Below are 26,793 nucleotides of genomic sequence, written 5' to 3'. Positions count from 1 at the left end.
TCGGCTGCGAACGTGAAGTGCAGCCGGGTTCGTAGTTGCAGTTCAGCCAATAACGCACGAAACGTTCAGCCAGGTTCACAGTTGCAGTTCAGTCGGCTACCTACGTGAAGTTCACCCGGGTTCGTAGTTGCAGTTCAGCTCTACGCAAATGTTCAAACCGCAGCAAGTTTCGCATGAAGCATCATAGCAGTAGGTTTACTAACATATAGTAATTGTGCATTAGCCAAATACACTTGTCGACTGTTTTATAATCTGTAGATGAACCCCGGGGTTGTGTCTGCTTTAAAGAAAGGTTGAAAGTTTAATATACAATTTATGAGAAATTTATTTAGTTTCTAGCATTTTTAGACTTACAACAACTTTGAACATTTAATCGACACTATCTGTGATGTTGTAAGTACATTGTACAGCAACATTGTGCATTCATCCAATGAAATCCAGTTACCCCCTTTAATTAGCCCTTCGACTTGTGTACAAATTTTCTTTTTCGACTATTGGTATGTTTATGGAGTTATTTGGGGGTTGAACCGTTGGGGTAACACTGACTCCCTCCCTGTGCCCTCTAGTATCGACGCGGCCCTGATAGAGCTACTGACTGTATTTCATTTACTATCATTATGTAACTATGGTAACGGTATTCCACTTACATCAGATCTGTTCTACCTACTGGTACAGTGTCTGTCAGGTATTTTTACAACACTTCAATGACCACGAATGTAGGAGAATCTCGCAAGGACTTCAAAGCAAAAGATTTCAACTCAAATTTCGAATCTTTCAATTTCTAAAGTCATTTCAGATGAGGAAACCGTAGATTGCCCTTGAATGGAAACCCATCTTACTTTGACCCGACCGGGAACTGAACCCCGAATTTCCCGATTGTTAAGCTTCATTGTTTCAAATGCCACCTCCTTTATCCACTCGGCCACTACATCAATGTTTGAATGCTGTGAGCTATTCCCGATCCCTTTAGCGCCCTTCCTCCCCCTTCCCCTCCTCAACTATAGGAAACGTGTTAGCTAGCAGTAGGCTTAACCAACCAAGCGAGCCACTTCAGTAGCAATTCGTTTATGCGAAGTGGACAAACTAAATACTGTTTCCCCCCCCTGTATTTATACTTTATTTCTCACAGAAAACCGCGTCAATGTGGTAACTCCTCCGCGATGGACACTTCTCATTTTCACTACGACAGTTCGACATCGGCAATTCTGAATACTTCGAGAATGGGCTTAGTGGTCCATTTTTTTTGAAAATTAAATGTTTTATCGTAAGTACTGACATTTGTCTCGAGTATGCTCCGAACGCTCATCGAGTACAAACAACTTTTTAAGCAGATGGTCATCCAGAATCCATATACGTAAGTTGGTTTGAACGATCCGCTAAGTAACAACACTCCTCACTTTCCTGTCACATATAGATACGTACTCCTAGCTATACCTTAGCCTAAGAACTGGTCATAGTCTTGCACTGCACCCCCTATTACCCTCTCTAAAGGTCACTATCCCCCTTCCGGGCGAATCTATCATTCAGAAGCCTTATGCTGTACATGTATGGACCGCAAAAGGGGCCAAATCAAACAACAATAACGTTTATTACATTGATGACTATATAAATTCAAATGACGACGTGTATTGTTGTAATGATGTTATACTTATGTGCAATAACAACATAAATGTATACAGCAGCTACGTAAAATAGTATAACAACGACGCAAATATATGCATTAACATCATTTTTTTCTGTAATGTCATCGTTAATTATTTTATTGACGGGTAAACTGCATATGATAACAACATAAACACACGTGAAGCCTATGTAAACTGCACTGATAACAAGCGGAGAAAAAAAATGATGACGGCGCTATTTCACTTAACGTAATAAAGAGATACATCGACGTAGTAGATCGCTACGATGACAGCTTTTCAAACAACAACTTTTAATACAACGGCATAAATTCATGTGACAACGTAATATCAGGCAACGAAGGTAATGGCGCGCTTCTACTTTTTGAACTGGATTCTATAATTTGAACCAGATCCGAATAAGCGAGTCTGATTTGAGCCAGAGCCCTTTCCGTATACGTTTCGAACTAAATGTGGTCGTTACCGATGTTTCCGTGCACGAATTGCGGATAAGTTCACAAGACGATTTCTTACGGCAAAGCAAAGGTATATTCGAGAATGTCTGACGAAATAAGAAATCAGTTGAGGGGTTTAACTAAAAGAGGATTGAAAAACGCAGAAATTTCATATTATTTGGAAGTGTGGGAAAGGAAAGTGAAAAGTGATCTATTGAATGATATAAGCGGTGAGTCATACCTATGGTATTCTACTATCATTCTGGTAGTTTATTCCGTCAAACAAAATGCCTATATGTTCATTCAATTAGTATTATACTGTGTTGTTTGATGTTTGCAACTTACCAAACTGGTTGTTGAATATAGACATATCAATTAAAAAAAGTAGTAAACAAATGCAATAAAAATGGGTGTCTACAAACCTAAGTTTTAAGACCTATAAGACCCGCTGCACATTAAGAGCCAACGAACTACAAAACTAAGCCTCAACCGCAAAACTAAGACCACCCCCTCACCAACTGCAAAACCAAGACCACATCAAAACTAAGATCCGCACATGCATGTAAGGTGGATCACTGCCAGAAGGATCATGCACTGGGGATGCGGGAATATATATTTTTCAGTTTTAAAAAGAAAACTGGGCGTACTATAACTATATGATTGCGCTAAGAGAGGTAGAGCGCATTTACATATGAAAATCCAACAAAAAACGCTACAAAATTTTATTAAATATTTTGCATTAACATCAGCCAATCATCCTTGAAATAAACTGCATGATTTAAGAAGTAGACCAGTGTCGCAACCAGAGCGGCTCGGTCGGAAATGTGCCCCCTCCCCCACTACCACCATTGACGGTGTCAGTTTGACTACGTCTCTTTCGTGTAGTGTGTAGTTAATCCTAGTGAAAGCGTTGGGTTGAAATTCTTACAATATAAAGTCAAATAAACCTATATAATAATTAAGGGGACCTCGGACGTCCCGGAAGGTTTTCTAAAAACCTCTATAGTATACCTTAATATCCTCAAAACGACTGAATATGCATAAAACTCTCTTTTAGCTTACTCTGGCTGTTAGACCTAAAAATTTAACCTATAGCTTTGAGACCTATTGCTAGCTTATGTCATGAGCCGGAGGTTGTTGTATGTTTCTCCCTATACAATAAAAAAAATATGTTAAGTATACAAGTTCAGATAACAGCAAAACTCACTCCTACTCTTTCGAAATTAAGAAAAACATCTTCCCCATATCATAATTCTCGAAGAGTTGCTTCCATTTTCGACAGCTGTTTATTTTATTCCAATTCCGTGTTGACTATTCAAACGATGATTCGGTGGCAATAACTGAGTCCCGTTAGCTCAAATCAAAGCCGTACACTGAGACGGCTCTGGTCGAAAAAGTAGAAGCGCGCCATCTCTTTCGTTGCATGATATCACGTTAATTGTCACATGAATTTATGCTGTTGGATTAAAAGTTGATGTTTGAAAAGCTGTCGTGGTAGCGATCTACTACGTCGATGTATTTTTTTATTACGTTAAGTGAAATAGCGCCGTCATCCTTTGTTCTCAGCTTGTTACCAGTGCAGTTTACGTAGGCTTCACGTGTGTTTATGTTGTCATCATATGCGGTTTACCCGTCAATACAATAGTTAACGATGACATTACAGAAAAAAATGACGTTGTCATACTGAAATATGATGTTAATGCATATATTTGCGTCGTTGTTAAACCATTTTACGTAGCTGCTGTATACATTTATGTTGTTATTGCACAAAAGTATAACATCATTACATCAAATCACGTCGTCGTCATTTGAATTTACATAGTCATCAATGTAATAAACGTTGTTGTTTGATTTTGCCCTTTTTGCGTTCCATATACATGTGTGTTTCTAACAGGATTGGCGTATTGGGGTGTTTATTAAATTAAAGCTGTGAACTAATAACTATTGCAGTGCTAGTCCACAGGGAAAAACCCTTTCACAAAGTAAATCTTTATTACTTCCTTCTATGACCACGAGACACGCGACAGGTTACACGCGACAGGTTAATGGTAGTCCACAGGGAAAAACCCTTTCACAAAGTAACTCGTTACTTTTTTGAGTCAAGTTCATTTCGAGTAGTGAAGCAAAGTTTTTGGATTTGTTTTTTACATTTTTATATGCGTTTTTTTTTAAATTTATTATCATGAAAAGTGTCCGGCCCACGAATTACTGACGATTGAATCAAAATCCATTAATTACTCACCCAGTTAACGTTCATGCTGATGTAAAAAACAAAATCTCGAATGTCTTATTTCGATTAAATATTCTCTTATTTTAGGAATTATTTATATTTCCAACCGAGCTTAAAGAAAAGATGCTTGAAAGTCTATTAAGACAATTCTTGTCTTGATATGGACCGAAAAAGAAAAGAAAACCAAACAGCTCTTCTTTAATTCATTGCATTACAATTTTAAGCTATTTTCAATCATCTTCCTATGTTTTAATTATCCTGCTAACACTTCTTGCATTCAAAAAACATTATCTTCCATTTTTGTTCTAAGTTATTAGGTCTTAAAAAAAGACGGCCTGAACAAAGACGTCATCCAACGTTGTGAAAACGATTTCTGTAGTAAAGTCAAATCCGTCGTAAAGGACATCCTGAGCCAACGTTTGGTTGACTTTATCGAAATTACTTCCTTCTTTGACCACGAGACAAGCGTCAGGTTGCAGATAAGGTTCGGTTACACCTGAACCAAGTATGTTCCACCATCTTGGACCTCACCGACATTTGCCCACTTTGGATATCTTACGCCGGTTTCGCCGCACGTAACGGCTTCCAGTGTGACTTCCTGATGTACGATTTCATCTATAAACACGACAAGCTGTTAATTCAAGATATAACTCTCTGAGGGCTTGGGTTCAAGCCCTGGCTAGCGTAAGCATGCCAGATGTTTATCACGAGAAATCCACGGCATTTTTTAACATCTGAAATGGTCTCCTACATGGTTAGGGAAGCCAATAAATCCAAAATGTGGAAGAAGAAGAAGAAAAACAACAACAAAACCTGTATCGACATTTTTCCCGTTTTATATCATCAAGTACTATTCTACATACATTCTTCCAGACCAACATGAACTCACACAGCGTGTGTACACCATTACTAGGACCCGACGAAAGACAGTTCAACTTTGGGATCAAAGCTGCAGCATCCGCCGGTGTCATCATACTTTTTAAATCTTCATAATGAATCGGTATATTTGATCTATGGGTCAGCTTCGGAGGAAGAATTGAAGAACTTAAGCTTAAAGCAACGTTTCTTTGGGGTGGTGTGGGGGTGGGGTGGGTTGGGGGATTAAATCTGTCAACTCTGGCTATTTTTGCCAAACCCAATAGCTTCTTGCTCAGAGCAAGATTACAATTGTTTATACAAAGATATCCTCTTCTTTGTATTCAAATTCAGTGAGCAATAAATTAAAGGTTCCATTTGATTATGAAGTTCTCATCACTGCTTATAACAATTTTAATCATATAACAAAAGAACAAGAAGAAGAGGATTATTAGAAAATTGTATTAAAGTTATTTAATGAACTGTCATAGCAAGTAAAAATGTATCAAATTTAACAATAAGATAAACTATAAAATTGTGGAATTTTTAAGGAAATAGTAATATGAGTTGAAGTACTAGATATTTTTTATTAAATGGAGATAAAATATGTTTTTATTAACTGATAGGTACCTATACTCATTATTTATACTATTAAAATGCAATGAAGAAAAATAAATAAAAGAGGATACAAAAATTGAGGAAAATATTGATAAAATGTATCATACATTAACAAATTCTAAAGCAGGCGAATACAATAGTACAATTTGAACTATGATTCTTCAGATACCAGTTACTTTTTCTCACAAATTAAGAGACTGAAAAATACCTTTCAATTACTGTATAACTGGTCAGTTTTTTGTTATGGGTTTCCATGGTTTATGTTCAAATTATCTTAAAAAGATTAACTTCTGAAGATATATTTGCTTTCATTGCAGTATTGATGCAACTTACTCCCAAGACGAATGAAGGAAGGGTTAATGATGAAATAAAGAAGAAAACAAATTTGGTAATGAAAGCACTTAGTGTCAATGGAGACACCAGTATGTGTCCCTTTGCCCAACGCAAGATACACAAACGGGAATGAACTAAGGGACTGTTATGGTACTACAGATATACCATGGAGGAACAAAACTCTGGAGGACAGCATACTTGAAGATGTGTCTACTTGTGAAAAAACGCCTCATTTAATGGACCCATACAGCAGAAAGATTAAAACCAAAGAAGTATCAATTGAACCACTGGGATATTGGAGAAGCCAACAAAGGTTCAACTAGTGCCATTAAAACTTCCACTATGGATGGTATACATGTTGGTTTGAACTGCTCATAACCAAGGAAACAGCCCGATTCATTTCTCTTGAAGGACAAGATCTGGAGAAAAGTGAGGATGTGAGCATCTTATCCCAAGTTGGTGGAAGTGACAACATTAACATTGCAGGCAATGACATTACCAACTCGGTGATTGAAATTGAGCTTGACACTATTGAGAGAGTAGACAAAACAGCTAGTCCTACTCGTGGGAAGGAACTTAACTTAAAGGTAAGATCTCAAGGTTAAAATACCAAACGATCTCTATCAGATCAGGAAAGAAACTGTGCGCCATGATACTGAACTAGAAGTCAGAGAAGGATAACTCATGCCATAACAGCTTCCACAATGAATGACATATTGGATGATTTCAACCGTCCAGTGTCAATGACAAAACCTGATTCAATAGCTCTTGTTGGACAACATCTGGACAACAGCTTTAGTGAGGATTTGAACAGGAAATGCGTCCAGGAACTAGACGACCTCGACCAGACCTGTGTTGAGAGTACCAATAAAGTCCTAAACTTAGCAACAACAGGAAATAGTGTTGAACAAAGGGGAAAAATCAGACAGAAGCAATGCCATTACCGCTTCAACAATTATAGCATACAGAATGATTGCAACTGTTTATTGTCAGGGAAACAACCTGATACATCAGGTCTTGAAGGCCAATTAGAGGAAAGGATTCTCTTCAGTGTGAGGCTACTGTCTCTTCCACTACCAGAAATGCCCCCAAACTCAGCATATGTTAGACCAAAAAGACCATGTCTGTTTTGTGGGATTTTCCAGACTAAACTTTCCAGGCGCATTAAATTGAAGCACAATGATCTCAAGGAGGTCACTGATGCTCCGAATGATCCTAACATGGATCGATTGGCATCATTTGTTGGCTTCAAAAAGCAAGGCGTTTTTCAAGAAATGAAGATGCAAGCATATGAAACTGAATCAGTTTATCAACAGGAATACAAAAGCACGAAACATTTTACTAAACTTGTCAAGCGTGGAAATTGCTATGGCTTTTACCAATCAAGATTCCTGAGCAAACACAAGAAGATGTATTTAGAATGTGAACCATCAGTAAATGTACCATTATCTTTTTTGTCAAGCTTTGATGGAGATATGTCAGATGATTTCTTGAGAGAAGTCTTATACAAGCTTACAGAATATGATGTTGGGAAATATGCAAGAGATATCATTTCATTGTCACATTGGATGAAAAGCAGACTCAAAATTGACAAACAGGGAGAGATCAGAACATCTGCCATTATATCAATGCGTCGACTGGGGACACTCTATCGAGTGTTTATTTCTCAACATCAGGAACTTGGCCCCCTTAAAACTAAAGAAGAAACTGTGGCAGATATGTCCTCCCGCAGAAGTTAAAGTATCTTGAGCAAGCCATTCGAGAGAACACTGTTAATGTAGGGGGTACCAGCATTGACGAACTTAAGCATGATTTGAAAGCAGGCCTCGACTATCTGATCAAGACAAGTTGCAACATTCTCAAAGGAACTTATCTTACGGATGATGACGATCAGAAGTCAGAAGCAATACACAAGTTCATTGAAGTTTTGTAGTTGAACCATGACTCATTGTTTAAAGATGCTTCCTATGCCATGAAAAAGTCAGGAATGAAAAGCTCAGAAAACATGAAAAGACGTGAGAGATTACACTGTGTCACAGATGGGAACAATCATGAAGGACTTTGTTTTAATTGACACTCACCTGTATGAAGAGTTCAGAGACTTACTTGTTTGTAGAATCACACTATTAAATGCTAGAAGAGGGGGTGAACCAAGTCGTTTGCGACTTGTAGATATGAAAGATGCTGAAATTATTGCGTGGATAACTACGGAGGAAATTGACAAACTTGACAATCCTTCTAGCATATCAGACTGGCAAAGGTAATGCATTGATGCTACACATTTCACTCATGCCGCTTATAAAGTTGGCAGATGAAGACACAATATCCATTGCAGGTATTGCAAAACAAAACCCATATCTCATGCCAGCACCGAAAATTCTGACTATCACGTGTCTGGATGGTATGCATAGGCGTAGGAGGCGGGGGGGGGGGGGCTGGGGGGCTGCAGCCCCCCAACCAATTTTTTTGGTGAAAATTCGGGCAATATGCTTAGAATTTTTCGGGCACCTACTGGAAGAATAATAATTTGCAATGTGTTTTTCATTTTTTTTTGGTGAAAATTCGGGCAATATGTTGAGAATTTTTTCGGGCACCTACTGAAAGAATAATAATTTGCATTTTTTTCCCAATTTTTTGGGTGAAAATTTGGGCAATATGCTGAGAATTTTGCGTGCAACTACCAGTGGCGGAGCGTCCATACAGTCAAAGGGGCGGATGCCCCCCTGACGGACTCAAATGGACTGCTGGCGCCCTTTCAGCTTTTTACCACTTTTTACTTATTCGCGATTATTGACTTTTTTATTGCGCTCTCAAATACCTATTGACATTTGTCACATTTTGTTGGTGCAATTTTCTGACAAATGGCAATGACACCTATTTATTCTTCGTTTATCTGCAAATTAGCAAGGCCCGGAAAGGGTCATTTCCGGCGATCTAGGGAGTAACTTTACTCAAAAAATTTCAGTACGCTCCGCGCCAACCTGTGGTGGCGCTCCGCTTAGATAGTGTCAAAAACGCCCCTACAGACCATTCTCTCCCCCCTCCCCTGACCAATATCCCCTAGCTCCGCCACTGGCACCTAGTGAAAGATGAAGAATTTGCAATGTGTTTTCAATGGTTAAACTTATATTATTATTATCATTATTGTTGTAACGACTTCCCCTATAATTGTAACCAATATGGAAGGGTAATAACACGGAAAATGATTTTATGTTATTGGCAGGTGATGTAATAACTGACGGATGCCTATATGATATGCACATTAACATGTGGAACGCGCGCGGAGCGCGCGAAAAAATTTTGGTTATATTTTTCGGGCAAGTCGTTACAGCCCCCCCAAATCAAATGAGGCTCCTACGCCTATGATGGTATGCTGTACGTAGAGTATATGACAAGTTAGAATTGACCAGAAGGGCCTTTCTGACTGCTACCAAGAACATACATCCACAATGTATGCCTCCATGAAAATTCCGGAAACTGCAAGGCGTTGCTTGTACAATCACATGGTACATTCCAAAGAAATGAACCTATCTATCTATTAGCACTTATGGAGGTCATTAAAGTTGGACAAATCTCAACAGTTAAATTGAGTATATTGTTATTAATCTTTCTGTGCAATCCAAAAACATGATATCACTAATCTGTGATTATATCTTAGTTCTTGAATTTCATTGTTTTTCTTCTTTTTTACAGTACTTTAAACTGATAGTACATAAAATTAGAGTGGAAGTTCTGGGAAAATCCTAAATACTGAAAATGTGTAATATCCAAATACTAACTTAATTCTCCTATATTGTCCTTTTGAATTTGCTTTAGTCTTTATTTGTCTTTCCCAGTGGCCACCAAGAGGAAAAGGGATAATTCTAACTTGATGTAAGTTTTGTGCATTAGATGATATGATTCTTTGCAAATTGGTTAAGTGATAGCTTATAACCTACATGATAAGTATGCATGATGTACATATCTTGATATCCTGTCCACGTAATGTTACTACCTGTAAGAGGACACATGGTTATATTATTCTTTGAATGCATTACGTTTCGTTTTACTTTTCTTCCACCAACCTCCTTGGCTAAGCCTTCTCACACCCCTTTGCCGTTTCCCAGTGGTAACATGAGAGGAAAAGTGACAATTCTTACATAAATATAAACAAGTATGTAAAATATGATAGATTAATACATTCTGAAAAGTGACTACAGCACTTCATCCGTGAAGGTACCATATTAGTCCCACAAATATGCTTAAATTGCTTCTCAAGCAGGAATTCAGAGCAGTAAGAGAATCAAACCTGGTAAGATATTAATATTTAAAACTGCAACGTTTTTGCATCCATTTCATCCTGTTTCCTTCTTCTCCTCTGATCCTGAAACAACTATCTACTGGAATTAACGACATATATGTTACATGTATCCTAACATGCAGTGAAAGTTTCTAAACTGCACAGTAGACTCTGTGCCATTGCAATTCCTTCATATCTGATCAGTACTGTATGGCTGCCACACGCGGTCCTAGTGTTCAATCTGTATATGGACACATATTTATGAGTGAACAATTAAGAAACTATTAAGCATTATTTTTTATTTTTCCTCCACGCTCAAACATTACCCCTCCTTCCAGTGGTATCCTCCCAGAGCAGGGATAATTCTTTGACCTATGTACCTGTAGAATTTGATTATGACAGCCTATTCAAATTCATTGTACTGACTTACATATTTACTACATGTATAACACATGCAGGTATGGATCATGTGTCCACCTAATGCTGTATAAAGGAATATTTTTTTTTAAATTTTCCTCCCGCCTAATGTCCTACCCTTCCCTCGTGACTTCTCATTGTGGCTTCCTCCTAAGAGAAGAAGTGATAATCTTTTAACCCAATTTAACCTATTAACCCATTTTATCAGTATACACCCTATCCAAAGTCGTACTAACTTTCATTGCTACTACTGTATATGACACAGGTAGGATGATATACATATACACTTTTCACGTTGCTGAAAGTGGACATATTAATTATTGATCTCAAATAAAGAGACCACCATGTGTTAGTAAACATCAGCTAACGAATGGGGTGAGGTTAGGTAGAGGGGAAGAGGTGCATAAACGAGCAACTCTCATGCTTATATTCAGTATTATGAAGTTGACATTTGTGAGTGTCAATGTATGCCTGCTTTCAGCATCAATATAGGAGTTGTAGTAAGTGTTTATTTCTCATAAATCCTACCCGATTAGTGTCTCAGATACTGATGACGAGGACTCCAGTAGTGCTGAAAATGAGATCTTAACAGAACCCGACTCTTCAAGTAAAAGTAGACGCCCATCCAAGAAACCACCAGAGTCATTGACTGGTAATGATATTTGCAGTGGATTCCATGGCCATATGCAATCTATGCCATAGTGATGTTGTACATGCTTGCACTTTTACAAAGGCTCAGTTTTGTTATTGAATGTATTTTGTAAGAAATGCAAGAGTGAAGCACAATTTTAGAGAAGTCATTACTATTTGTTCATACCACATTTGTTAAAAATCATCAAATGTCTCTTGTTACATGCTCTTATGATTATGTTTACTGAATATTTTGCTTACATGCTTGGTTATTTGTACATCTGTGTCTTAAAGTATAAGAGTAAAACAAATAAAAAACAATGATTTAATTTACCGTCTTTTTTTTTTACTACTTTAAAACAGGGGCTCATACCAGTTAAAAGATTAAGAAAGCCTGGTAAGTTATTTTAAGCACGTTAACCTGCAAGTTTATAGGTAGGAATATATGCTGTTACAATAGAACATTAGTGTTGACATATGATTCATAATTATCCTAGCGTGTACAGCCTAAAGAAATGAATTGGATTATGTTCTCAATATAATAGTTACTGATTCAGCTTGTCACTGTTAGTATGCATTGTAATGCTGTATGTTCAAAGGGCATAACAGGAAAATATTTCACTTTTCATTTTCCCATTTTTATTGCAGCTTGCAAAGAACTTTAAGACTTCCAGTAAATACACAACATACGTCATGACTGGTGTTTAATGAGCGAAACAAACCCAAGAGGCTATGCAAAGTTTGCACAGCTGAGATAACATGTCTTAGCTCAACAACCAGTGTTTTCATTATGCTTAAGCAATAACATGCTTCCAGTTCCCAAGCAAAATGAATCTTCAAGGAAATACTAACACAGAGTGAACTTAGCAGATATGATACATTGATGAACTGTCCTTTCCACTCTATTATTTTTATAATCATATTATTATTGAGAATGTTTTGCAGAGCTGTTTCTAATCTATACTATGTTAATTTATATCCAGGATTTCCATGTTTTTAGTGTACTTAGTGTCAGTGTTAGATTTGGTGATAGTTTACACTGACACTTGTGCGGAGAGTTCAAAGTTATTATCTTGTTTCGTAGCAGTATTCTAACAAATTTATGATAGGATCCAACAAATTATACCTAACACTCATATAAAGTTTTTGTTGGAATGCTTTTTGATTTTTTTAATGAATCGAAATCAATTACATTGTGAGGGTATTGAAGAGACCAAGTGCCAGTTACAACTTTGGGATTCACTTATTTTCCCTTAGTGTAGTAAAGTAGGTAAAGTATACATGTTGCTTTACGAACTATCACAGAATAATTTTACCAGTCAGCACTTTTTTCTCTATATTAAGTACTTCCTGTTTTATGGAATATTCATTTTACCTTTAGATATATGTTTTAAAAAAGATGAAACATACAAGTAATTTACGTTTTGACTATGAATACAACTGCAAATTTAAGGACTGTAAGATAACCGGAGTACCGCAGCAGTCCCTGTGATTTGCTTGAAAACATGGTGTGACTCTGCCTATGTTACTCTGAGGTGCTTACAACTGATAAAGCAACTGAGTATAAGTTATCTGCTTGAAGACTAAATAGACTACTAACTACAAAAGCTATGTTAATGTAACAAAGGGGAAAATTGTTTTTCCAACAAATTGTCTTCGACGACATAATGAATTACTAAAATATACAGCGCTTTTTCCTAGCGCGCTTTAGATGATTTTTTTTTGGAGGGGGGGGGGGGGGGTAATTACTACTCACATGAAAAAAAATGTTCACTTCATTCCAACTGAGCATTTGGAAGGAAGTGAACAATTTAACATTTTGCAGAAAAATGTTGAATGGACGAACAATAAGTTGTCAATGAAACATTTTGCAGAAAATTGTTCAAATGCTCAGATGGAATAAGGTGAACAATTGAACATTTTGCAGCAAAATGTCCAATTGACGAGACATGATAAGTTGTCAATTAAACCTTTTTGCAGAAAATTGTTCAATTGCTCAGTTAAAGCACCTGAGCAATCCAACATTTCTCTGATTTTGATAAGATTTTATCTTGTTATCTAAACAATTAACTGAAAAATATCAACTTATTTGGGCAAACTTTTTCTTATGTTGATGGCACTTTTAAGCTTCCGTAGATTAACATTGTGTTTTTTAATTGTATACCATAGAGACTATATAGCCTGAACTTACTTGAAGCTAGCGAACAGGGTCAACCCACCCAATAGCAAAATAAGTACATAAATAAATCGAATTGAAGCTTGCGAACGTTGCACAGTAGTTCTTTTAGGATTTTTTTTTAGAGTATTCAAAATCATACGAAGTTTTGTATGGTGGAGTATAGGGATCGCGAGAAGGAAAATATGGAAAATATGACTGATTAATGGTCAATTTTGACCGACTTTTCTCACGTTTTTGGTCATTCACAATCATAGGAATATATATATTTATATGAAATCTTAACCAAACTCTGCCGCAAATGATAACGTAACATCCCTGTAAAGGTGCCCTTTGAAAAGGAATCGAGACACGGAAAAACGTATCCCATTATAGCCCGTATAACACCGACGCCACACTGCGTTGGTGCCATTTGTGGAACACTAACACGTACACACCATACATTATATGTTTAACTTGAAGACGGACAACCAGTTTACTAGGATATATTGTCAGCTACGATTTCTGTTTGACAATATATAGTCAAGTTTGAAAGATTGGGAAAGAGAGATACAACGTTTTCTGGACAGTATAATCGTATTTATTAAAATATCACGGCAATGGGGGACCGCACGGTTAACCCGCATCGCTTATTGGTTGTTACCGTTGCAACATGTGTAATATTACTTTTTCTCAGTGGAACAGTATCTTCACAGGGATCAAACTTTTTTGGCTATTCCTATGGCGAAGACATCAGCCTATCGTCGCTCTTTGCCGATTCAGGTAAGTTCATCTTTTCTCAGTTTTCTTCTTTCTTTACAAGCTTGTATTGATACATATGGAAGATGCAACAGAGGGATGAGGAGATAGAATGGTATGATATGTGTTTAAAAATATTTTACTGCGTATAGGCAAGTTGTTGAAAAGAAAAAAACTAGAAAACACAATGTATTATTCTCGTTTTAAAAAGATGATTTATCTGATCGTCATTTGACGCGATGCTTCCCTATCCACACTCACCTGACATTTCCCCATCACTGTTTTGTCTTGTCCTGCTTTTATATCACTCCAGTTCAAGCAATTGCGATCCATTTGAAAAGATTCGTGGAGTCATTTATTGCCTTCATGATCATAAGCTATAGAAGAGTAATTTTATCCAGCGGACAACAAACTTGTAGGCCCCACAACACAGAAGCTTTCATGAGGACTGAGCCACGACCCACTAGACACCCACGCAGGCTCAGAATCGATGCTTGGAGTACATAAAATATAGTCAATTTGGGCTATACATCAACGTCGTCAAGCTTGGAAGATAAAGTGTTTCTGTATTTTGTAGATAAATAACCCAAAGTCTTGAATTAACCAGCGACCCACCGAAAATTGTTCCCGACCCATGTTTTGGCCGCGCCCCATAGTCTGCGGACAATCGGTTTCACAAGATACACACAGAGAACACAGTTACTACTGTAAATCTTAAAGTTTTGTACCAAAGTAAAATAGAGTTGTTGGGAACACACATATCCTCTGTTCTTACTGTTAAACTTATAGCACATGCTACCGATTTTATCAGCACAATCCAGTATTTACTGTAGTACGAAGTTTTGAGATAATCTCTTTGTGAATCGGTTGTCGATTCAGACAAACTACCTGCCTGAACGTCTTCGTCTTCGTCTTCGATACGGTGACACATCCGCAAAAGGGACAATATCTCACCACACACACGTCAAGAGAATAACTAGTTAAATCTGACCCGAGTACTGATATAAGTGACAGGATTCACAGAACCACTGGAACTACTAATGAGGTCTGAAGGCAGACTATTCCAATCCCTAATTGTAAACCATTAAGAATTGTTTAGGAGAATAGGCTTCGTTGTATCTCACGTAATAGCCCTGCCCTAACAGTTCCATGCAAGAGAAGGAAAATTTGCATAAAAGCATGTGTAAAGTATGAGGGTATATAGAGGGATCGAGTGGACCCTGCGGTTGGTACTGAGATCAGACAGAGGAGAACGTAACTACCTAAAACAAAACTCGCAAGTTTCCCCACAACTATATATATAGCAACAAATAGTCTATACTCTTGTGTCACTCTTAAGCTATACTTGATGATAGGCAAAGATTAAGAGGCTGTTCTTTCAACATTTGTATATATTTGACCCCTTATCCCCACTGGTTCCGGTATGGAGTGAAGGTATGGGTAATTGAAAAATCTCAACCTTCAACTATACCTTACTTTTACTTCATAGCAAAGAACTTGCTCTGAATTGGCTTAGGATACTTAATTTAGCATATTCCCCTTTTGTAACCCTATGTGTTTCTCACAACGCGCGGAGAATATTGCTTATATTCAAAGTTTTAGAGGTTGTCCTTGCAGCGCTTGAATATGTTTGACCCCTTTGACCCCTTATCCTTAGCCTTATCCTTACTGCTTCCGGCATGGAGCATTGTTAACAAACATTGAACGACCTTACTTTTACTTCTGGAAAGATCTTGTTCCGCATTGGCTTAGGATACGTAACTATTCTACCCTTTGACTGTATGAGTTTCACACAACGCGCAGAGAATCAAAATTATACGTCCCTTCACTTCTATAATTATAAATCTGGCGGGATATGTTCTGTATGGCAAACATGCCCATTGTGGTAAACTGAGATGACATACCGACCTTACAGTCACGTGACCAGGTTACTATACCCTCCACCCACTTGCTCGTCCTTCGCATGTAATGCGCTCAGTGAATACTCGTACGCCGTTGGTGGGGTCCGGGCTGGTAAAAAAAATCAGCTCACGTTTTCTCTTGAATGTCTTGAGCAATATTTATGTGGTTTTGGTACGTTTTCCAAACTTTCCAATATAGAAACCATCTAATGATGTAAATCAGTTGTTTTGTACTAATCAGTGAAGTTTCTTTCTAATAATGCGTATCCTATCTAGGCGACGAAATGTTGGGGATCAAAGCCTGCTCATTACTTTCTCGCTGATTCATTAAGCTTCGATTTGGAAAACTATAGAAGTTTGGCCTATACAATTTGAGCAAATTGCATAATCGTAGGTTGTGGTAAAATTATGAGCGACCAAAAAGTGTTCCTTTCAGTTATTCTGTTCTGCTACTTTACATCGAAGTCGCCACGGGTTGATCTTTTTCTCTTTTTTTCCTATCATTTGCAAATATGTGTTTTTTTCTTTTCATACTGTTGTTTTACAGTTTCTATATCGACCAGTGACTTCAGCAATAGGGAACCGTGTGTTTTTAGAGGCGAATTGAAACTACATAATGACAAATGGCATATCGGCACTTGCACAATGTGTATTTGCAACAACGGTACCATGGACTGTGACATTATCAGTTGTGTAACAGCAAAATGTTCCAATCCTGTCAAAATAGACGGAGAGTGCTGTCCACTGTGTCATTACAGTAAGTAATATTTTCTTCACCTCCTCATCCTTAACCCCTCCTCCCTCACCAACTCCTTTTCTTTTCTTCTCCGTCATCGCCTCCTCCTACTCCTCCACCACCTCCTCCTACGTCACCTCCTTCATTCTCCTTCTTCCCTTCTCCTTCTTTTCCTCCGTCAAATCCTCTTACGTCACCTCCCTCGTCAACTCCTCCTTGTACATTCTCCTCCACCTTTACCCTCTCCTCCTTTACCTCCTCCCTAACCTTCTTCACAGCCTTCTCTTTCTCCTTCTTCTTTCTGCATACCGTCTCCTGTTTCACTTCTCTTCATTCTCTTCTCTTCCATCTCATCCACCTACTTCACTGCCTCCCCCTTCTCCTTCTTCCTGCCTCCTCTTCTCGTTCTCTCCCGACCATCTCTTTCTCACGAACAAGAGATGGACTTTCAACAAACTGCGTTATTTATTTGACGCTACGGAGGGCGTCTGTGCTGACTTCAAATACTTTTGTATCAAGTTTAACATGACCGGATGACCCGAACGTAAGTTTGATTTGGATTTTACTTACACAGTTTACCGGCATGAGTACGATAGGCAAACATAATGCGTTCGTCTGGGGAACTGTATAGGTAATTCAATCCAGATGTCATATGTATTCGTTCGAGTTTATACTGTATTTACGGTATTATTTGAGTTTACGTGGATACATGCTTGCGGTATATTTGATTTGTATCTTGACATCAAATATTTAAAGGAAGTTTCCATTTCTAAATTTTAAGGTTAAATATTGACGAGGGGATTGTGGGTAGGGTTCTCCAATAGAGTCCGTACTCCATTTCACACGCACATGGGATTTCGGAGTTAAGAGTGAATAATTTATAACATTGTATACATGTTAATACTTTAGAATTTTTGTAGCAGTAAAAAAAATGCTAATTATTTTTCTTTGAAAACGGATGTTGGACGAATGCCAAAAACATGAGGGAGGGGCATGGGCTCAACAACACATAGTAAGCACCCCCGTAAGACTTTATTTGAAATTCTGTGGTGTTTGAAAATATAAATATGAATTATAAAAAATATATATATATATGTGACGTTAGGTACATACTAAACAGTAGCCTATGTATACACTATTACTTGAAACAGACTGGGTTCAACACAACATATTCAAAGCGCATTCTACAATATCGTGATCAGCCACGTGCCCAACAAAATCATGACGTTATATGACGTATGACTTACGTCTTTAGATTCTTAATTTCAGAGGGTGGCATTTCAATTTTTGAGTATCTTATACATGAGAACTCTATTAGAGGAGTGGTATTTCTCTCTTATAACCGAAGAGTGACGTCACGAGTAGCTCTATTTGGAGCAGAATTTTAGCTGATTTGCATTATCAGAATGCGTGAGAATTCAATCCGCTCATAGAAAGAAAATTTCAATCTGTGCATTTAAGAGTTTAATCTTAAGTCCAAATTCGTTACAATATTGTTTACATCCCTCTCGCGATCCAAGATATCATTTTCGTCCCTTCGACATTTAAAGACAATACACCATAAATGTTAAGCCAACTGACTATGGGGTTAACACTGCACCCAAGATTATACTCTTTTGAGAGTGGAGTGGAGGGAGTGGGTGGGTGGGTGGGCTGACATGCGGAAGGTATGGGCTGGTAGGCGTAGTGGAGAGATTATAGATTCACACGGGTGTCTCAATCTCATCAGAATGGACGATAGAAGGAAAATAAATATTTTAGGGGAATATTCTGTTCAACTCAAGTAGGCTAATACAAGAATTTTGTCCAATGAACGTTTGCTTATTTTAGTATCAAAAACAATAACAATTAAAAAAGATAAATCGAAAGAAAACCACTTGTAACATTTAACGAGACAACGACTGACTCTTGCTATTATCCAGCTCTATAGAACAGACTATTTACTAGTTTTAACGACGTTCGTCAATGTTTTTTTCTGTTTTTCTTTTTCGTATTTAATTAATAATGATGTTCTTTTTGTCTCTTGAAGTTGAGTGCTGAGATTTGGCTATCACGGCGTTTTTCAACTGGTCCTGACCAAATATTTTAACACTGTTTTTACCCCCTTGTTAATAATGAAAGAATAATCTTAAAACGCCCACTAAACATCTTTGCTTCAGTGTGTTACACATTTGTGTGTAAGGCAGTACATGTAGAGTCAGAGCAATGATAATGTATTAGTGTGTGTATGTATGTGAGTGTGTATGTACGAATGGTGTATGTATGGGTGTATGTATATATATATATATAAATATATACATATAACTATGGATCATACCTTAGGTCGACAGTTACATTGACTTACACACTAAATTTAATCTAACCCTAACCCTTTTTTCTAACCCTAACCCTGAACCGACCCTAACCAAAACTTTTAAATGAACGTTTTAGAGAACGGAGAACATTATAAAGCTATTTGCGACAATAAAAAAGTGTCTCAAAATGGTACACTTTTTTACCATAAACTGTCGACGTAAGGTACATATCATGAGTATATATATACATGTATTTATATATGTACATAAATATATATATATATATATATATATATATATATATATATATACATGTATATATATATATGTATATATATATATATATATATATATATATATTTATATTTATATATATATTTGTGTGTCAGTGTGTGTGTGTCTTCCTTAGAAAGACATTCTATGTTTTGATACGAATGACATTCCTTTGTTTCCTTCTAAGCTGATGTTTTGTTTTCTATGTGTGTGTGCCTATTTCATAATCGGTTGTATTTCAAACAAACTCATCTAATTTATGGTCTGATTATTTACAATCAAGCAACAAACAAACAAAAGGAGAAGGTTATTTTCCATATGTCTTTAAACAAGCAGGTGCAAAGCGATATTGCCGAAATAGTTAACATTAGTACCCAACTCGTGGCATGAAGGCGAATATATAGAAATAGCAGACTACCAAAAGTCTATATATAGCAGTATTAGTTTGGCACAAGCCTGTGTCGAATAACTACGCATGACCTATCTTGGTAACATAGATAATGTATATATAAACACTAGTTATAAAATATGGTAAGCTTTTCTCGTACCAAGTCCCAACAATCAAATGTTTTAATGCCTTGTTTTTCAATCCCAACTTATCTCATTTAGGAGCGTTTGCCGAGACATTCGACTGGGAACTGACTGGAGAGAGACCAATTCCAGGCCAAGAGACTCCTGTATCTATCGACATTGACGTCACATTCAGGGATGACACACGTGACCTAGAGGGTGACGATCTTTGGAGTGTATCACTGTTTGGTAGTAGCAATCCTTTGGGTGATGGTCCTCGCATTGGAGAAGTGGCCCAAATCCTCAATGACGCGGAAGGTTCCACTGACATTACCAATGGTAACCCTCTCAATATTGATGGTATTGAGATTTTTTGAATATGGAACTATTGGATGTATTGATGACGTGAACTACATTTGCATGGAATTCTCGAAAGGGGACGCCCCTGATCCAGCATTTACACTTATTGTGGAAGAAGGGCCTGGTGATGTTTCTCGAGATTCATTGGTGCTTTGCAAGCCACAAGAATGTCAGTCAAGTAAGTACTATTTTTACCCGACTGGGCCATGCTTAGGGTGAGGGTATGGAAAGAGGGAGTTTAAATATGGCTCATGTTGGAAGATACATCGGTTTGTAAAATTTGTACAACTGTATATGTTAGACTTCTGTTTTCAAATGTTTGATAGGAAGGTGAGGGGGGGGGGGGGGTTAAAGATATAAATGTAAACAAAAGACGAGAGACAAAATCAGATCACTGTAAACAAATTCTGAAAATTTCAAGAAGTTTTTGGTAAGAGTTGCAATACTCAATCTATGCTTTTCCTACCTTGTTACAGGAGTTGTCTTTACTAAGTTACACGCAAAACTTATAAGTCCTAAGATCATTGCGGAAAATACCAACGACACCCAAACGACAGTCAAACTAAAGGCTACTACAAATAAACAGCTGACGACAACGGTAGTTGGAGAGGACTTATGGCAAGTCAAAACTTTCTTCTCTAAAAACACCAAGGGGAAAAGAAGACGCGTTAACGAGCAGCCACAGATCTTGACAGCTGTACAAGATGACCAAACTCTAAATACTGGTGAAAATCTAGTCTTTAAAGAGATGGACTTCCATGTGGATTTATCTCGCCTCATCTGTCATGAGGTTCCATTCATGTGCTTCGAATTGGCGAAAAATCCTGCTGCCAGTATCGACTATACATTTGAGACACAGCCAGTACATGATCCATTTGTGGACTGCCTGAGAATGAGAGATGTTTGCAAAGGTAAGGAAGATTACTTTACTTTCAATAGTCACAATTAAATTTCATTTTTCAAAAAGTGATTTCCTGTTTTCTGTTTTATTGTCTGTGAAATTTTACCTGACATCAAAAAGTGAGCAAATTTCGAAATTCTGACATGCCCATGTTATGGTTTACATACGTATTTTATTAGCTTCTATCTTCAAAGGCGAGTTTATTTAAGCTTAATGTTGCAAACAACACTCATAATAATGACTGCCATCTCCTCTTGCTTTTCTACAGCTTTTGTCAATAACGTAGCTTTACTTATGAATATATTCTCATATCTATTTTTCTTTTCAAGTGCTGCCTTCACCAAGCTAGACACTATGCATGGAATGGTTTAGGAAGTCAATGGTTTAGGAAGTCAATTTGCATGCCATGATGGGATAGATATTCTCTGGTGTAAAGTGTGGATCCTTTGGAGCTCTGTTACCAGTATATTGGCAGGCGCCGTGTCTTTTATGATGTATCTCAAGTCTTGCATTTTTGATGAGTTATTAGTTTTAATATTTCTCCCCTCTAAAGTGAAAATATGCCCATTTTTTTTATAATTCTTCCAACGTTCTGCAGCCCAGTGGATTGGCACATACATGACGTTATTGGAACGCATCATGATTAACTTGATGAATATATTCATTTTTTCCTTGTAACCGCCTGTTAATGAAATATAAGTTAATACTAACAAGACAGAAATATTCGATGGTTTATTGTCAAATATATTTCATCAATCGAAACATCTTGTTCTTTTCATTCAATTATAAAGACATTAATGGCTAAATTTATCATACTTACTTCTTAAAGCATCCAACTGAGTATGGCCTCTATATTTCACTACTGCCATTGTACCATTTTAAAATACATTAACATCAATAATGACGAAGTTTGCATAAAGTCCATCGATTCATCAATTCCGTCAATTCCTACTTATGCGACAACACATGACCCAGTGCAAAAAGAATACTTCCAGTTGCGTAATCTGTTAAGTTGTAACTTTTATGAAGCACACAGACTAAGGAAAATTGTGTGCAGTTCTCATTATTAAGTAAGTATATTACGTGAGATGTTTTGATTATTGCACTTAAAAAGGCCCACAACCATTAGCATCTTATGTGTGTATCCTTATGATGTAATCTTCTTTGAGGTGATATGAGAGTATTGAAAGTAATTTTAGTTCTTGGTCTAACAAGAACCCACACTGGGATATTTATTTAGCTTTATTATGAATGTTTATGATGCTATCGAACATTACCCGTCACTGTAATGCATTCACATTGTTATTTAGTTGTACAAAGTGTCCCCTAATCGAGCTATGCTTAGATCATATGATGCAGTTCTACACATTTACTAGTTGCCATGGGGGCTTGGATAGCCGAAATTTCTGTGAATCTCTATGTTGAAAGAGATGTAGCAATATGTTAGTAGGCATATTGATATATTAAGTAATATGTGGACCGAGACACTTTAATTTGCACCTTTTTTTTATGAACAATAGATTATTAGCATGTATTTAGCCCTATGAGACATACTTAATTGGAAAATACTCCATCTGACCAGAAACAGCAGATAGGCTAGGTGATACAGTCTCTGCTTTTTAGCCTACTGGTAGTCCCAGGGGATGCTTAGGTACCTGCAGTCGTAATTCCGTTACCAACACAGCCCAGTTATTAAACTATGTGCTCCAGCTGCATTAATCATTAATGAAAAGATGAGGTGGAAATAATGAAGATACCACCTTTCCATAGTCCTGGGTTGTTTCTCAAAATGCAGTTAGTTGGTTAGTTGGTGGCTTGTTCCAAAGGGTAATTTTGTCGTTATGCCAAAACGCAGGTTGTGTACGTTACTGAGTGGTTATGACGAATGTAGTACTCGTCAGTAGGCCCTATGTGAAAACGGGAATGGACATTCGGCCAAATCCAGTCAGATACCAAATATGAGGCGTGCACCAGCGTTCCTTTTCACATAACGGTTTACTTGTGAAACGCCCACGAAAATAGGCACAAACCATAGTTGGACTAGGAAAGGTTATGATTTCATTAAAACCAAAAATGGAAAATAAATACTTCCTAAATAGGTTTGAGCACAGTGACACTTTCAATACAGAAATTGGTATTATAACTAGTGGTACTACAACTACTAACATTACTGCTTACTTTATTAATATTGCAGACTTGAAGGCCCTAAAGGTTATTAAAGTGCTGATTCGACCTAGCACTAAGTACCTTCGGGATACGACGTTAGTGCTAATGTCGTTCTACTCTTCAGGGACTATCCCAGGCCTTAAGTTACTCTATACAGCGAACGTTAGTCAATCGTGCGTATTGCTTTTCCACACAGGCAAAACAAGCACAGACTTGCCGTGGGAAGCAATGAGTTCGGCTTAAGCAAATACTTGACAATCCTTTGATCAATCGCACAACCATGTCTTGTCTGTTCCAAGCCTTTGACGTAGGTGTACTTAAAACAACAACGGTTCACAAACCTCCGTCGTGGTCACGTCTGGGTCAAAACTTGGTCAACAGGTGAGCGACTACAAAAACGAAAGATACTACATAGACACTAACTCTAGATCTATAGGATAATAATTATTATTAATTAAGTGTTTATTGTATGCCAAATTTGTATACATTAAGGTAACCAACGTCAAAGTTGAAATAAGCCTATCGTGATTCTAAGTTAAGCCAACGGCAAAACAAATAACTTCGCCTGAGCGCTTCGATAAAGTCAAACGGCTATACATGTCACCCCTTTACGATTGCAATCCGTTGATGAAAATCGGAAACTATTCTGAACTTCTGGCCAGCCACAGAAATTATTCGGATCGGCAGTGAGAAATGTCAAGGCCGCTATACTCCCTACGCTTGTTTAATTACGATTGCTTGCTTTCCGTCAAAAGTTAGACTCTAACTTGGGTCTATATCATGAGATTAGGCTCACATTTGTTTGGCATATATTGTAATTAAGCATACAATATGTAAACGTATACGCCAACGGAAACTAAGCCCTAATTTAAACCAACGATGAATATCACCAACCAATGTATAATTACGTCTAAGTTAGGCTATGTTGGGCCTAACGTTAGCTTAGACTAGGCCTTACGTTATATTACGTCTCATCCATTCACGGTTGACATTTGCCATCACCCCTTCTTTCTTTTCTTAATGCACGTAAAATTTATTCCATATTTATCATCGATCTATTATGGGCAGGTTCCTCCTTTACTTTTGTAAGACAGTGTGCGTACAGAAAACTCAATTAACCGTTTAGTAAAGTAAGGCCCCAGTACTGGCGTTAGCAAGTACGTATTTACCTAATATATAGTTCACTGATGATCGGTTGCAGGTAGAACTCCAACACAAAATAAGGCAGAGAGGGCCGCTAGTAACTTAAATATATCTATATATTCTGAAACTCGAAGCCTTGGCTGTATACTACCCTTTCACAAGGAAGAAATGCCGGCAGGACGACCAAAAGAAAGTATAGGCCAGAAAAAAAAACGTCAAGAGTTCGCCTCTCAGCGCCTAAGCTCTGTCCTAACAAAGCGCAAAGATGATGACTCGGAATCTGACATGGACAACAGTCGCAGGTCAAGCTCCATTCACTCTCTGTGAACAAAAATCCAGAGGCTCAAAGAGACATTCCTGAAAGTGTTCGAAGTCCGTAGGATGACTTCTCCAATGCCATTGATGAGCTGCGAGACAGTGTTAAAGAACTACACAATGAAACCAATTCATCGCTTCTCGGCCTTTTCGCTAAGACCATGTGTTGTAGCCTGTTCCCTTTCGAGGGGAATCATGATACACACACCCGACGATGATCACACAGTCACAATCTCGATGCACGGGGACTGGGGTTGAGAGCGGATCAGTTGTTCGGCTGTTTGGTTTTCGTGCCTAGGTTCTTTGCAATTGTTACGGAAACGACATAATTCGTTTCCGACAGAAAGAGTTTCCAAGGGTGTTAACGCATAAAAGATGGACGAGGTTTCGAATGGTATTTTGAATAATGATATTCTATATTCTATAAATAATATGGATAATAAAGGTGAATGGTACAAAGTGAATAACAAAGATACAGTTAACTTAAGGCGCCAGATAGAAAGAAATAACTTATCTTTTAAGACTGAGTCTGAAGTCGATGAACTGGATGGTGTCGTAGAGCTGGGCCCTTGCGATGATTGTAATGATAGGAATATAATAGGTAACGCAATGTTACGGCAAAACAATAAAAAAAACTGCGCTATTGGAACGGGGATGAGAAGCGATGGTCCCCCAACAACGGTGTTTCAACCTCTGACTGGTATCCGGACCAGGTACTCGCGTGCACTGTTACAAGGGCAATGACGTAGAGATGACGTCATCAGTAAATGTGGTTTGGTGAACATGCAAGAGGTAAAGCACGCCCATAACACCAGTGCACTGAATGAAAGATGTAACTCCCTGGAGAAAAAAAGAAGAGTAACTTGAGGCCCAGAAAAGTTAGGCAGGCACAGGATATAAATTAAAACGAACGATTTTGGAGAAGAAACAGCACCTGGATAGTCGGTTTTCCAATGCAATTTGTCATGAAATAGCAGTCAAAGTCCTAGAGAAAGTCGGAAACGTAATGAGTTGGAAAATTCAGAACAGTGCAAAAACTTCCAGCCTCCACCGGGATTCGATGCCGGGAATCCCGCTTTATGTGCTGACACCCTAACCACTAGACCATGGACGCTGATTGTATGTCCAGAGGTTCGAAACCGGCAAGGAAGGTCGTAATTCCACTGTAGGCGTTTGTCACCTGAATTGAACAATACTAGTTCTGCTTTTCTGACATATTTGCCTTACTCTGGAGATCAAACATGATGCTAACCAACTCGAATCCATTTGTGATTCCTAAAGCCGGAACTCGAAAGAGAAACTTTGAACAGCATTGTTAATAAAATGTAGGTAAACGACAAAAGGAAATGAATATATGTATAATTGAAATCGAAGTGAGTTGGAAAATCCAGAACAGTGAAACAACTTTTAGCCTCAACCGGGATTCGAACCTGGGCCTCCCGGTTTGTACGCGGACACCCTAACCACTAGGCTATCGACGCTGGTTGTATGTGCAGGGATTCTAAACCGGAAAGGAAGGTCGTTATTCCACTGTACTGATGCGATTGTCACCTGTGTCAAAAAATTCTAGTTCCATATTTGTGACACATTTTGCCTTACTCTACATATCAAACATGATGCTAACCAACTCGAAATATCACCCACACACACTGACACACACATTTATATATATATATATATATATATATATATATATATATATATATTTATATATCATATGTTATGTTTAGAACATAGTCTTCTGTTTCTGTGAAGGCTATCTCTCTGTTTGTCTAGTTTTCTTCCCTCCTTTTCTTTCGCCAGATGTAAGCAAGACATAGATGGGTTTTTGTTCATCAGTCGTG

The 26,793-nt window shown here is 37.7% G+C and overlaps 3 protein-coding genes across 4 annotated transcripts in view; all 3 read left to right on the top strand.

Annotated features, from left to right (window-relative positions):
- Positions 1 to 1,858: 1,858 nt before the first annotated feature.
- LOC139965049 (uncharacterized) lies at positions 1,859 to 13,196 on the top strand. Of its 2 annotated transcripts, XM_071967222.1 has the most exons (5): positions 1,859 to 2,304; positions 9,947 to 9,983; positions 11,343 to 11,458; positions 11,800 to 11,833; positions 12,085 to 13,196. In XM_071967222.1, the coding sequence occupies exons 1-4, from the start codon at positions 2,178 to 2,180 to the stop codon at positions 11,814 to 11,816; spliced, it is 297 nt and encodes a 98-aa protein (XP_071823323.1). In that variant the 5' UTR covers positions 1,859 to 2,177; the 3' UTR covers positions 11,817 to 11,833; positions 12,085 to 13,196. The 2 variants fall into 2 exon arrangements, 1 of the variants encoding a protein (XP_071823323.1); XR_011792160.1 differs by having other exon boundaries at positions 11,343 to 11,833.
- Positions 5,066 to 8,294, top strand: LOC139965046 (uncharacterized). Its single transcript, XM_071967218.1, has 2 exons — positions 5,066 to 5,304; positions 6,095 to 8,294. Exon 2 carries the CDS (start codon positions 6,815 to 6,817, stop codon positions 7,847 to 7,849), a length of 1,035 nt encoding a protein of 344 aa, XP_071823319.1. The 5' UTR covers positions 5,066 to 5,304; positions 6,095 to 6,814; the 3' UTR covers positions 7,850 to 8,294.
- Positions 13,197 to 14,118: 922 nt separating the features above from the next.
- The window catches only part of LOC139965042 (uncharacterized), a 112,844-nt gene continuing 100,169 nt past the window's right edge, over positions 14,119 to 26,793 (top strand). Inside the window, exons 1-2 of the mRNA XM_071967214.1 lie at positions 14,119 to 14,374; positions 16,799 to 17,008. Coding sequence (XP_071823315.1) covers positions 14,212 to 14,374; positions 16,799 to 17,008 — 373 coding nt within the window. The 5' untranslated portion in view covers positions 14,119 to 14,211. The remainder of the gene's footprint in view (positions 14,375 to 16,798; positions 17,009 to 26,793) is intronic.

Source organism: Apostichopus japonicus, chromosome 23 (assembly GCF_037975245.1).
Source record: "Apostichopus japonicus isolate 1M-3 chromosome 23, ASM3797524v1, whole genome shotgun sequence".
In the NCBI taxonomy this organism is placed as follows: Eukaryota; Metazoa; Echinodermata; class Holothuroidea; order Aspidochirotida; family Stichopodidae; genus Apostichopus; species Apostichopus japonicus.
Note: the sequence above shows the minus strand (reverse complement) of the source record. Positions and strands in the feature narration are given on the sequence as shown.

Bases quoted from the DNA above. Each gene is read 5' to 3' on its own strand.
- LOC139965049 (XM_071967222.1), top strand. From the start codon at position 2,178: ATGTCTGACGAAATAAGAAATCAGTTGAGGGGTTTAACTAAAAGAGGA. The intron at 2,305-9,946 runs GTGAGTCATACC...TGTCTTTCCCAG, and splicing joins TCTATTGAATGATATAAGCG to TGGCCACCAAGAGGAAAAGG. The intron at 9,984-11,342 runs GTAAGTTTTGTG...CTACCCGATTAG, and splicing joins AGGGATAATTCTAACTTGAT to TGTCTCAGATACTGATGACG.
- LOC139965046 (XM_071967218.1), top strand. From the start codon at position 6,815: ATGAATGACATATTGGATGATTTCAACCGTCCAGTGTCAATGACAAAA.